The 13,705-nt window shown below is 47.9% G+C and overlaps 1 protein-coding gene across 6 annotated transcripts in view; it reads right to left on the bottom strand.

Moving 5' to 3' along the window:
• Positions 1 to 57: 57 nt before the first annotated feature.
• AP2A1 (adaptor related protein complex 2 subunit alpha 1) overlaps positions 58 to 13,705 on the bottom strand; it is a 29,624-nt gene continuing 15,976 nt past the window's right edge. For 2 of the 6 annotated variants that reach the window (XM_066628231.1, XM_066628232.1), the window contains exons 12-24: positions 13,405 to 13,502; positions 12,663 to 12,894; positions 11,387 to 11,551; positions 9,978 to 10,138; positions 9,335 to 9,400; positions 8,249 to 8,320; positions 7,683 to 7,765; positions 5,419 to 5,507; positions 5,182 to 5,306; positions 4,079 to 4,195; positions 3,731 to 3,800; positions 1,573 to 1,707; positions 58 to 1,280 (exon numbers count right to left, since the gene is read on the bottom strand). In XM_066628231.1, the coding sequence (XP_066484328.1) occupies positions 1,203 to 1,280; positions 1,573 to 1,707; positions 3,731 to 3,800; positions 4,079 to 4,195; positions 5,182 to 5,306; positions 5,419 to 5,507; positions 7,683 to 7,765; positions 8,249 to 8,320; positions 9,335 to 9,400; positions 9,978 to 10,138; positions 11,387 to 11,551; positions 12,663 to 12,894; positions 13,405 to 13,502 (1,491 nt within the window). In that variant the 3' untranslated portion in view covers positions 58 to 1,202. The remainder of the gene's footprint in view (positions 1,281 to 1,572; positions 1,708 to 3,730; positions 3,801 to 4,078; positions 4,196 to 5,181; positions 5,307 to 5,418; positions 5,508 to 7,682; positions 7,766 to 8,248; positions 8,321 to 9,334; positions 9,401 to 9,977; positions 10,139 to 11,386; positions 11,552 to 12,662; positions 12,895 to 13,404; positions 13,503 to 13,705) is intronic. The other 4 variants (XM_066628233.1, XM_066628236.1, XM_066628235.1 and 1 more) reach the window with 2 other exon arrangements.

Here is a 13,705-nt window from a genome sequence, read left to right as displayed (position 1 = left end):
GTGTGTGATCTCTTACACCCCATCATCCCATTTATACAAAGAGCAGCACACAACAAGTCAGTCAGCGGTGTGGGGGTGACCCAGCCTGGCTTGATTCTGGCTCTCCCCCGCCCCCACGGCTTTATTAGAGTCACATGGAGATAGATACAGGCATTCAAAACCAGATAAACTAAGATGCGCTAGATAACACCTACACAGCAGAGTAACATGAAGCCCGGGCCAGCATGGGAAGCTGGGACACCCCCAAACTAGCATGAACTGAACCCTCCCCCCTTTTTCCAAAATGCATGGAGGGACAAGCACTTCAGAATCAGTCTCCCCAAGCCCACAGCTGCTTAAGGATCCTGTTAAGAACATCCTTGGCTGGGATGAGTGGGGAAGGGGGGAAGAGTCAGGAGAGGAATTGATAACAACTCTTCCCTCACAAAACTCTCCACTATTGTGCAGCTTACTTTCCTTCAGTGAGAGAAAGGGAAGGCAGCAGATCTGCTCTCCAGTAAGTTTACTTCTCCACAAACACACACTGTAACACTGGAATGGTCCATTGACAAAGGAGAGGGAGAATTCACACCCCCGCCCCAGGGGGGAAATACACAAGGCAAAGAAACACAAAAACAATCCCCCTACAAGCATTTTTTCCCCACCCCACCCCATTCCTTCCCCCAGCCAGCTCCAGGGGAAGCTGGGTAGCCGACATGTTTACTCCACTTCCCCAACAGAAAGGGGGAAGAAGCGGATGGGAAATGAGGAGGGCAAGTATTGTAAACAAAACCAAAATGCCAGCCTAGATCATATGGGATGGGGGACAGGGGTTAAGACCACAAATCTCAGCCTCATCCTGAGTTAGAATGGACCAGGCCTATGGAGTGAGAGCAATCCTGGGTTTCTTCCAAGGGCACTTCCCTCCTAGCAAGGGGAAAAGATGACTCCTGGAGGAATGCCCTACACCAAACACACATCGTCCCTCTCCAATTCTACTTTGTCCATCCCAGGGACCACAGTTTTTGCTCCCCCTTGGTTATCCCCCTTTGTGCTGGCCCGGGCTAGGCAATGAGAACACAGAGGTTATCACGACAACAGGCAGGGAGCAGTACAGTCTCTTCTGGAGGCCCCTGGTTTGGAGGGAGGTGGGAGGGGACGGACAGGAGCAGCCAGTGTGCAGGAACAGCCTTCCCCGTCCCTCCTCCGGTGCAGCCAATGCCTCAGAACTGCTGTGAGAGCAGCTCACAAAGGTGCTTTGATACAGACTCCTTGCTGGTGCGGAGCGTCAGCCGGTACATCTGCAGGAAAGATGAAGGAAAGTAGGTAACAAACAGTTCAGCTTTTAAAATTTCATTTCAACTTCTGCTGTTGTTGAAGAGCACCTTCTCTTTGGGGGTGGGGAAGAGCTTTTAATTGTTCCCCCCTTTGAAATAACATGTTTCCTGCTACCTCCCCAGAGGTATTGGGGCTCCTCAACAGCCCCAATTTCCAGCTCTAACATCCTTACACCCTCCCTCTCCTTTGCTCCAATTCCAAAGCTCCTGTGTCCAAGTCCTTGCCTGTGATTTATGGGAACACTTGTCTGCTCACCTGAGCCTGCGCATTGGGCTCCAGCCGCAGCAAGCACCCAACCTGCAGTGCCTTTGTCTGGATGATTCCAGCACCTACGTAATTATCGGGGTTTGGATCCACCTTCTCCAAGAGTGCGCTGCCAAAACCCAACAACTGTGGGATGAAGAGACTGGAAGTTAGTTGAGTGGCAGCTGTTGCCAGAGAGTATTCCACTGCCAAGTTCACCATTACTGAAGAAATCAGGGGAAAGGGGTACAAGGGAATACAACCTTTGCAAAGTCAGATAGAGGGGACGACATCACAATCAGCTGTGCCCCCTGGCTCCAAGACCAAATTCAGTCCCAAGGACACTGCATGCCATGCCCATGCAGATATCCAATAAGAAAGCGGGCAAGCCTGATTATCTTATCTCAGAGCTAGGAGGGGTGGGGAGAAGATACCAAACTAGTCCTCTTGGCTGTAGAGAAGAGGTATAAAATGGGAGATGAAATGGTTGCCTTTGGTTTGTGTCTCCCAAACTTCCCCTTTTCTTTTCCCGTGTCTGCTATTACCCTAACTACTGATCCTCAACTCCATGCCCTTTTATCTCTATCCCTTATTCTCTTCTGGATTATTTTTTTGGTGGAGGGAATTATGTTTTCAAATTCTTTGAAAATATAATTCGAATTACATATTCAAATCCCACCCTGAAGGTGGGATTATGCAAATACTCAGATCACGTAATTTAGACAATTTTGCGAAGATGTTACATTCTCCATATAACCTTTCAAAGCAGATACCCTTCAAAGACAAGAACACAGAAAGAAGATAAAGATTTGTACATCAATGCCTTTGTCAGGATCAGGAAAATGTGGCAACAGAATGCAATTCCTGGCAGTCAACAAATTAATAATTCTATAATCAATGTGTTGTGTTGATTTTCAGTGCTTAGTTTATGTATTAATTAAGTTGTACATACTGTTAAATCCTCCGTGAAAGTGCCTTTATTGCAGTACAATCTTAGGCATGTCTACTCAGGCATGTCTACTCAGAAGTTAAATTCTGTTGTGTCCAATGGGGCTTACTCCCACGAAAGTGTGTAGAAGACTGCGGCCAAAAGTACTAATGACTATTACAAGGCTATAAAGCAGGGGTGTCAAACTCATTTCATACAGTGGGCCAAATAGCATTCATGGCACCTGTTGAGGGCCACAAGTGACATCATTAAACAGGAAGTGATTATATTAAGCAGACAATGGCCAGAAATAAGTATGTTGTTCTCACATAAGAGCTCATTAACTTCAAACGACGTAAGTGAAAAACATGCAAATCTTGATCGTATTTTCAAGATATGGGACAGCCCAATCACATGGATCATCCTTTCAGTAGCTCCACTTCTACTGAGGCTTCACTTCCCAGCTCAGCAGCTGAGAGATGCTTTGCAAAATGATTCCTCGGCAGAAGTGGCACTGCTGAAAAGGTGGCCTGCATGATAATTGAGGTCTCCCAGGGCCTAGACAGCATCTCCCCCTCTCACCTCTCTTGGTCTGCCCCTTCCCTCTGCCCCTCCCTGCCTTTTGAGGTCTCCTTTCATTTCTCCCTCCCAGAGCCTTGGCAGAAGCAGCGCTGCTGAAAGGACACACTGGGAGAGCCCAATTACTACATGGGCTGGATAAAGAGCTTCTGTAGGCTGCATATGGCCTGCAGGCCTAGTGTTTAAAACCCGTTATAGACCGAAATCGGAATTTTTGTTAGAAGGAAGAGATATGGGTAAAATTTTGAAGAACCTGAAAATACAAAATATTGAATTATCTCTATTACAATTAGATACTACCATTAAAATGGTTTCAAATATATATAAAAATATAAAGTAGCAGAGAAGGTCTAAGTTTTACAGAACTATTGATGCCAGTGTCAGCTGAACTCTATTGGTAGCAGTTTCCTGCTGTTAGAAGGAAAGCTATCATAGGTTTCCATTCAGAGCAAATTCTCCTGCTAGATTTGGATACAGGTGGAATGGAGAAATCATCTTAGAATTTCCTTTGGGCTTGCAGAAGCTCCAAAGTCTTTGCTTGACAAATTCTGATCTGCCATTAAATGTAGCTGACTAGCTGGACAGATTAATTAAAGCTTAAAACTCTCCACAAGAGCCTCCACATCAAATCTGTGGGGAACGAAGAAGGAGAGTGTTGCTCACCTTGGCCTTGGTCACTTCTGAATCCATTGGATGGTTTGCTTTGAAGATTTTCTGGGCTTCTTGCTGTGGCCTGAAGAGAGAAGGAAAAGTCTGTGATTCAGTGCAAGCATCTTTAGACTGTGAAAGAGGGTCGCCCAAACTAGACACAAGTGAAATGAGGCATCTGAGATGAACTAGTTGGGGAGGATGGTGAACCAGGGGAAGAGACAGTGTGAAAGGTGAGGAAGGTATGATAGGGTCATCGAGTTCTCATATGCATACACCCCAATGCAACAATTGCCATTTAACAGTCTTCATTTTCAACTGTCAGTGGTATTACACAAACACAGACCCCACACCTCCACTTACAGGCTGAGCTGTTTCCAGCGCTGGAAAAAATCCTGCGATTGCATCTCTGTCGCCTGGAAAAATTTGTTAACGGTGATAGGCAATTTGAGCGTGAGGTTCTGCAGTGTCCCACCGTACCTGACAAAAAAGCAGCAGGGAGGGACAGAAGGGGACAGCAGACTAAATTTAGATTACAGACAGACAGAACTAGATTTTAACAAGACTGCAACAATGCCATAGAGAGAAGACCTAGCCCAGTGATCACTGGAACCCCTTGCTATGAAACATCGGTGAAGGAAGGTCAAGGTTCTTGGGAAAATGGGTGAGAGAGAGAGAGAGAACAGGGTCATAAGAACAGCCCCACTGGATCAGGCCATAGGCCCATCTAGTCCAGCTTCCTGTATCTCAAAGCGGCCCACCAAATGCCTCAGGGAGCACACCAGATAACAAGAGACCTCATCCTGGTGCCCTCCCTTGCATCTGGCATTCTGACATAGCCCATTTCTAAAATCAGGAGGTTGCGCATACACATCATGACTTGTAACCCATAATGAATTTTTCCCCCAGAAACTTGTCCAATTCCCTTTTAAAGGCATCCAGGCCAGATGCCATCACCACATCCTGTGGCAAGGAGTTCCACAGATCAACCACATGCTGAGTAAAGAAATATTTTCTTTTGTCCGTTCTAACTCTCCCAACACTCAATTTTAGTGGATGTCCCCTGTTTCTGGTGTTATGTGAGAGTGTAAAGAGCATCTCTCTAGCCACTCTGTCCATCCCCTGCATCCCCTGTCAAACAAATATGCTAGGGCAAAGACTGATACGTAATGAGTGACTATTGAGAATATCGTATAGGGCTTGCCCATATATAGCCTCTACACTTTCTCCACAACACTGAGCCCTAGAAGTTTTTATGTTTAAGTGGAAGCTCAAATAAAGCTTTTCCAACACTTACCAGGTTCTGTGTTAATATACCCTGCTCCAATGCAGAGATGTGCTTGGTGGCACAGATTTAGGTTGCCAACTGTAGCCACTTCTGATTCCCTCCCCCCGTCCCAAACACCCAAATGGCAAAGCCTTTCTCTTTCCACTTAAAGGAGAGCATAAGATGCTGGCAACCATACCGGAATTTTATGTTGATGAGGGGGGCCTCTGTGAAGTCACTCAGGCACTCGATATTCAGAACCTGTTGAACTTGTGCACCCCCCTCCACCAGTGGCTCCACTGCTTTCGTCTGGATGTTGAGCTGTGAGCTGCGCTAAGGAACAAAGCTGAGGGGCAAAAGAACAAAGCCCCAGGGCCCCTCACCCACCCCAATGCACCAACTTTACTCCCTCTGTAGACATACACAAAAGGATATGGCTCTGCAGGTCTCCTGGGTAGCTGACTGTAGGGGTGAAGCTCTGGAACTGGACGGATGTTTTGTTCCCATAGAAGAGATACATCCGACCTGGAGGAATTCAGAGGAGACATTCAGAGGGTGTTGAACTTAGCAAGTCCTATTGCTAGAGACATTTTTACACGTTTTGTTTCCCCCCCAAGGAGGAAAAGTGTAGAAAGCGGTGTGGTGAGTTTTCATTCCAAGGGTGTATTTTTATAAACTATAATTATAAATTATAATGGTTTTTAAAGTGTACTAGGTAGTAAGTGGTATAGGTGGTACAGTGTCAACAGATACAGCCATAGTCATTATCCATGCACCCCCTTCTCCTGTCCAGTCCAACCAGCCTACAGTGACCAATATGTAGAGGTGTTAGAAAATGGGTCTTTTTCAGATTTTGGGGTATTTTTAATTTTTTTTTTTTTTTACAAAAATGAGAAGCACAGAAAGTGGTATTATATGTTTTTATTTCGTTATCACCGAAAAAAATCATACTTGCACCTATCACCTCTAACTCTGCATCTTCTGTCTATCATCACTCCAATATGCAATTGAAATGGAGGCACTGGAGAAGGCTCCAACCACCTGCAATCCTTACCCAAGTCCCAAATGGTCAAATCTCTCTAAACAAATAACTCTGAATTGTCCGATACTGTCTGTTTCCGATTATAAAGGTCAAATGCATAAGGGAAACTCCCAATTTTAGTGGACCACAGATTAGAAAAAAAAATAATGCAACTGTACTGATAAACAATACTTAATTCCACTTTCAAACCAATGGCCTTCTCAGGGATGGAACTATAACTCTGAAGGAAACAAGGTGCATTCTTCCCATTTGAAATCGAAAGAGAGCTGAGAGCTGGTCCGAACCAGCATGTGGTTAGTTGCCCCAGCATTTTGTCAATGCATTTGCCCCGGCATTTTGTCAGTCAAGGGTGGGCCTACAAAAGGATTTTCAGATGGCACAAGTCTAATGAAGTTGTGTAACAGTGCTGAGAGACATGGAGGTTGTACACCAAGCCTCTAGTCTAACCTCCCCCCCCCCAATAACTTCAGTATTACTCTAAAGCAGGGGTGCCCAAACCCCCGCCCAGGGGCCACTTGCAGCCTTTGGAGGCTCCCAATCAGGCCCGCAGGGAGCCCCCAGTCTCCAATGAGCCTCTGGCCCTCCGGAGACTTGCTGGAGCCCATGCTGGCTCAACACAACTGCTTTCAGCATGAGGACGACTATTCGACCTTTCACCTGAGCTGTGGGATGAGGGCTCCCTCCGCTACTTGATGTTTCACATCTATGATGCAACAATGGCAGCAAAGGAAAGGCTGGCCTTGCTTTGTACAAGGCTTTTTATAGGCCATGAGCTACTGCAAGACCTTCATTTATTCATATAACTTCCATCTCTAATCAATTCATTTATGTAAATTTATTCAAATTTTAAATGTAAATTAATTCTTTTTTTCCCCCGGCCCCCAACGCAGTGTCAGAGAGATGATGTGGCCCTCCTGCCAAAATGTTTGGACACCCCTGCTCTAAAGTAATCTCACTAAGGGCCTCATCCTAACCTGCCCTTAGGCCAGCCCAAGTTACATGCACTGGTGTGGAGATGTCGTGAAAGTGCCATAAGGCACTTCTGTGCCACCAGGAGAGGAGGGAGGACAGCACATGGATGTGCACCGGCCTCCAGAGGCCGACCTGGGTGCCACGGAACCGGCGCACAGGTAAGATCATGCTGGCCAACTCAGACCGGCACGGGGCTTGTGGCAGGCAGAACAGAGGGGTTCCCAGGCAGGCGGGCCCATGGGCTGGCTGGGGCTGAGTGTGGGTAGGGCCAGGATCTGGAACTTAGGCTGAATCCTTACCCCACTCCCAGGGGACCTGGCACAGCTCCAGGCTGCTCAGACCTGCACCACCTCTTTAGGTGGCGCAGATTCAAGTAGCTGCCTTGAGGCTGCTGTGGCGTTTCCCAGGGCAAGGGGAATGCATTCCCAGGGTGAACAGCAGGCAGCCTCCACCCTGCTCCCCATTCCAGCACAGGTCAGGATTGGGCTGTAAGAGTTCCTTCTAGTCTTCCTCTCAAACAGGTCCCATGGCATTCTACAGCTTTCAACCCTCCCCAGGCTTGGCAAAAGATAGGGAAGTGCCCCTGGAAAAAAGGGCATGGGGATGGGAAGATCAGATTCTTTAGTGAATAGATTTTTAAGGATTCCTGCACAGGAGTCCAACTGAACCTGTTCAGGCACACTTACCCAAGTTCTGCCGAAATTCAGATTTCACTCCAATTTGCAGCAGCTGGTTCTCAAACAACACTCCATTATTCTTACACACAAACCTGCAATGGATCATGGAAGATTCATTAGGGGCAGGGAGAAACCACAGATTATTTGAACATGTGCCCACCATGTGATTTATCAAGCCAAAAGTCTCCCCGCACCACCATTTCTGCAATGTTCATCCATTTAGACATGCATCCAGGCAACCAGTACCCCTCCTGCCATCTATGGTTTCACAACTGACCCCTCATATTCTTTTGCTCAGCTGATGCTGGATTGGCACACTGGAAAAATAAAATACCTACTGAATGGCAATCCTTTTCTTCCCAGTTGCCACATGTGGAGAGAACTCTCTGGAGGCGGAATGGCAAGACATCAGAGAATGGTGCCAGGTGAAGCCAGCAGCACAAATGGGATCAGTGCTGGTGTACAAGGGGAAGGCTTCCCGCTCCAGGGTCGAGAGGAAGCTGCTCTCACTCCGCCTCGACTTCCCCCTCCCCCAAGTCCCAACTAGGAGCCATAGCCCCATCCCAGGATCTTACTTGTTAAGCAGTTCATCGGCCTCAGCAATAGGCAAAGCGGGGTCCTCAGAGACAGAAGCGGCAGCCCCTGAGCTGAAGGTGGTGGCAAGGGGAATAGCAAAAGGGTCCAGCAATTGGTGGCGGGAGGAGAGAAAGAGCAGAAAAGATGAGTCACCGAGCCTGAGCACCATGTTAGGGCCAGAAAGATGCAGGAAACGAAATATATACACATGAGGCAGCATGCAACACAGCAGGTGAGGAGGGTGAAGCCTGGGCATCATTTGTAAGGACCCTCTAAACTGGGTCGAGTGCATAATGAGATTTACAACTTTGGGGTCTCCGCTACTGTGCTGGGTGTGCACACAACATCTACAAATCCTGCCTGCCAACAATCTGGATTCCCTCGGCCTGCTTTGAGAGCTTAGTTTACCCGCAACCCCAGGATCTCAACTCCACATCCCAACCCCTGATCCAACATCCTGCCCAGGAAAACCCAGGAGTGCTGTATCTTAAGGGCCACATCTGCCCCAACTTCCTACACTGTTGCCACTGAGAACCCAGGACACCTGATCCCCAACAGCTGTAACCTGCACACCTTCCCAGCAAACTCTGAAATCTGAGATTTCAGCCCCCACCCCCAAATCTCAAGTGCACATGGGAGACTTTTGCGGGGGGTGAAGACTGTGCCGTCCTCCCCCATTCCCATCTCCAAACTGCAATGACCTCTGGCCTTTGCAGTGATGAAGTACACAGAGAACTCCCTTTCCAGAGAAGGAAACTTATGTTCTGCAGCAGCAGCCTCTAAGGCCCAGTCCCTTTCATGAGTTATTTATATAGCACTTGACAGGCTGCATTCTTATTCCTAGCACCCTCCTTTATAACCCACTTTATAGAATATAATTTTCATTTCTATCATCATCATCATCCCACAGAATGCTAAAGTCAAGCTATGGCTGCCTGAACAAACACACCATCAAGTCACCAGATCCCTTCCTCTCCTTCCTGCTGATGGGAGTCCAAACTAAAGAGTGAGGTTTGTCTGGGCATTGGTGGGTAAATAGCGGGATAGGTGAATCAGCAGAGAGAGACAGAGTTTCAGCCCCTTACTCGGCAGGCAGGCCAGCCTCCACCAATAGGGACGCAGGACTCTCAGGAGGCGGCTCCAAGTCACCGCTTCATCCAAGAGAGAGAAAGAGAAAACCATCCCCAAGAGGCAGCAGAAAGAGAGAGAGAGAGAAAGAGAGACAGAAAAGACAGACAGAGAGACAGATAGACACACACACACACACAGGGCAAACAACCAGACAGCAAGACCAGGCTATGAGGATTTGCACATCCCCCTCTCCCAAGGGCAGAGGGAAAGCCCAAGAGTTCCCAAACCTCCTGAAAACAGGCACCCAGAAGCCCCTCTGGCCTGCTCACTCATCACATCTGGGCAATGCCCATAATCCCATTCCCTAATGCTCTCCAAGCCTGCCATAAATGAGAATTTATATTTCCAGCAGGGGAAAAAAATGACCCTATAACCCCACCCTACAAGAGCCTTCCCCATACCGCTTTTCTCCAGAATGGCATTCAACCCCTTGGTCGAAGAAACATTCTCAGCAATTTCATTGACTAGAAATCCTCTTGCAAAGGAACAGCATCCCTATTACCTCAGAAATTGCCACTGCACAGCTAACCTGCCCCCACCCCCAGAACCACAGAGGAAGAGGCGGTTGTGTCCGAATTGGGAGTGCTGCCGCCTCACCTAAGGAAGTTCTCTTCAGCACCAGACACGAGGCCGGTTGCAGCTGAGGAGCTGTCGGAGAAAACATCCACCAGAAGATTGCCAGCACTGGCAGGGGCACCAGAAGAGGCTGCTGGGGTTGCCCGGAGGCCTAGAAGGTCGGCAGAAGGGGATGGCGTGGACTGTGAGGAAAGAAGTGGGGGAAGAAGTAAAGAAATCATGACCAAGTCTTGTCTATGCGCCCGTCCTAAAAACTGAATCCAAGCAACTGGCGGCTGAGGACAAGGCACTGGGCCTTGAACGATGGGACCATACTTTCTCTCTAGTCACTGAAATGTGTCCAGAAAAAAAGAAGTCACACACTACTCTGCAATTATAATATACTTGTGCAATTTGCCACATTTACATAAACCTCATGTGCTACATCATTTCTAAGTAATGGAAGAGACGGCCGTGCTGATTTTTACTGTATCAAGTCTAAATCAGAAACCAAGGACTGGAGACTTTATTGTCTTGAATGCTGAGAGATGAGAAGAGGATAGAAGGGCAACCAGGATTCTAAAATTACAATGTTTGGAGCCACATGTCATGTACACTTGCTGCACACCACATGGATCTGCACTGGTCTTTTGGCAAGGACAAGGGAGAAGAAAAGGAGTGCCTACTGGCAATATCATGGATATGTGTGGCAGCCCTCAGGCACCAATCCCATTAACGATATCTTCATTGGCTACGAGAAGGAATCCTGGTAGCAGAAGCTGTGACAGCAGACGTTTGTGTGGACATTGCCACCATCACCAAAGTCATAGCCCTCCCAATCCCTTCCCATATCAATGTGAACACAGAGACTCAGTAATTAGTCTGTGGACTCCTTGCCACAGGAAATAGTAATGGCATCTTGCCTGGATGCCTTTAAGAGGGGATTGGACAAATTTCTGGAGGAAATAGCCACCTTGGTACCCTTCGGGGAGAAAGGCGGAATACAATCAAAGGCGGAATACAATCAATCAAAGTCCATCACGGATTACAAATCATGGTAGGTATGTGCAAGCTCCTGGTTTTAGAGGTAGGCTACCTCAGATTGCCAGATGCAAGGGAAGGCACCAGGACGCAGGTTGTTTCTTGATGTCTTGTGTGCTCCCTGAAGCATTTGGTGGGCCACTGTGAGAGACAGGAAGCTGGACTAGATGGGCCTTTGGCCTGATCCAGTGGGACTCTTCTTATGTTGTTATGAGTTCAGAAGTCCTGCTTCACAATACTGCAAGCGCTCTTACAAATCAGGGCCTATGGTTCCCAATTTTCTGAGCTTTAAGTAATGTGTCCCTTCCCCAACAGGGAGAGACCCCTAGTCTTGCACAAAGAGGGTCATTTTCTTTCCAGTGAAACTCTAGATTCCCCAAGTGTGAGCCCCTTCCCTCTACTGCACTCACAGCAGTGCTGGCAGAGGGCTCCATGCCCCCATTGATCTCTGAGTTGGGGTCCTTCTTGCCATCATCCAGTTCGCTGCCAGCTCCAGGGCCCTTTTTCTTCTTGAGCTTTGCCAAGATGGATGACTCACGCTCAGGGAATGGTGGCATCTCCTCCAGCACCGTTGCCTAAAGAGGAAAGGGCAAAAATGGGGAACAGAAACCCTGAGCAACTCACCAGGCATGGTTCTGGAACAAGAGCAGAACCAACACCCTCTGGAGGCAAGAGTGTGGTAAAAGGCTGTCTGTTCATGTCACAGAACTAGAATCAGGTCCTGTCTGGACATCTGACTCTCTCATTTCTATTACTTACTTAAAATACTTCTAGGAGACCATATTCAAAGCAGCTAACAAAATGATTAATGCAATGTTGCTGGCAAGCTAAGAGAGATGCTGGTGGTGGAGGGGAGGGGGGTAAGGAAATAGTATGAAAACTCTCCTGTTCTCTGGTGATCCTGCCACTACTACTGCTCTCCTTAGGGGCATGAGGCAAGCCCAACTGGAAACAGTGCCCTCTTTAGGAAACATGCTGTCAAGCAGCACCAGATGTAATTGTCATGGGTGGAGAAGCTTCCTTTCACCCAGGGCAGATGGAATCAATGTGCCTCTTGGTTGCTTTGGTACAGAGGCACATACAAGAAATTCTGGGAGGGACATGATGTTAAAGAACGTCTCCAGCTTTCTGCGGTTCCTCCTGCTGTAGCTGTTCTTAGGGGGGGATTCATGGTGAGCCCAAGTGGAAATAGGCCTGTCCAATTATGGTTGCCAGGCAACAGCCAAAGGCCTACTTTCTCATTTCTCCCAAAGCCAGCAAAGCAGATCAAGGGACTTTCTACAGTAAAGGGGGCAGAAACAGGTCTATGACCAAAGGACGAGGCTATCCAGGGCTGGTCCTAATTCAACAAAGTGAGAGAAGAACTTCTCATCTTCCACTATGTCATGCTCCCTGGACGAGCTCCTCACAAGTCAAGAGCATTATTTATTATACTTATATCCCAGCTTTTTTCCCCATCATGGAAATGCATAGGAAGCTCTCAGGTGGTCATTCATCCAGGCCCTGACCAGGTTTAGAAGTGAAAAGTTTCAGGAAGATGGCAAGATAACATGTGCCCTCAAATCACAGCCTGAGACCAAGTAGGGAAAACATATTTTCATTCCAAGTAGGGAAAGGAAACTGATCTCTTTTCCGAGGTGGCGCCTGGCCTGGCCCCACCATCAACACTCCCAGTCTCTTCCTCACCAAGACATCAGTGCTAGCGATTGAACTGAGCTTGAGGTATTCAACGGCCCGCTGCTGCAGCTCCACGTCAGCATTGCGGATCTGGCTATCAGAGCGCAGCACCTCCTGAATGGTGCCCTTGGTCTCAGGGAAGAGGTTGATGAACTTGATGTAGGTGGAGAGGAGTAAGGCCCGTGTAGATACGCTGCACAGGTGGAACTTGGAGTGTAGTAAGTTGAATTGCACCAGGGGGCTGGAGAAGGAAGAGGTGATATGGAGGCATGATTGGCTGGGATTTAGAGGGAGAATGTTAGAGATCTAGGGGGGAAAGAATTGAATCTGGAACAGGGCATTCTCTGACCCAGTGGCATAGCTAAGGGGAGGGCTGGGGGGTCAATTGCCACAGTTACCACACCTTCAGGGGGTGACAAGTCACTGTAACAAACACACATAAATGTATACTGTAATGCCATTATTCAACATGCAATGCAGGTCAATATTAACTAAATTTGATTTTATTATATAGGAGGTGTTAAAAAGCCTTTGCCCCATGTGCCAATGCCTTAGCTACACCATAACCAGAATTTCACCAGAATTGTAGAGATAGGGCCCCCCACACTAACATACCCCACAGGGCTACTGGGGGGGGGGAGAAGAAGAGAAGGATGTATCATAACCTGCCCAAGCATCTGAAACAGAGCAGGATAGGGACTTCTTAGGCTCCACCCCCTCGCCCAGTTCACTTTCTTCTGCAATGCCCTACCTGGAACGAGGATCTCCAGCAATGAGGTTCCCAAACTCCCCCAGGATATAGCCGCCAACCTTCACCATGTTCTCATGACAGGCAGGAGCCTGCAGGGCCTATAGAAAACGTGAGCAGGCAATGTATTATGGGTAGGCAGGGAGAAAGCAACACCAAAGGAAGCTCCCATCTTGGGTGACCAAGCCATAAGCAGGTCACGGTTTTTAAAGAGCTCTTTTCGTCTGACAAGCTTCATAAGAACAATGGCCCCAGGTACCTCAAGCTCTTGTAGTTTCTATTTGGGTCTCCAGCCCAAGAAACT

Source organism: Tiliqua scincoides, chromosome 5, assembly GCF_035046505.1.
Source record: "Tiliqua scincoides isolate rTilSci1 chromosome 5, rTilSci1.hap2, whole genome shotgun sequence".
Classification (NCBI taxonomy): Eukaryota; Metazoa; Chordata; class Lepidosauria; order Squamata; family Scincidae; genus Tiliqua; species Tiliqua scincoides.
The sequence above is the reverse complement of the archived record's forward strand: the minus strand, read 5'-3'. Positions and strand labels throughout refer to the sequence as shown.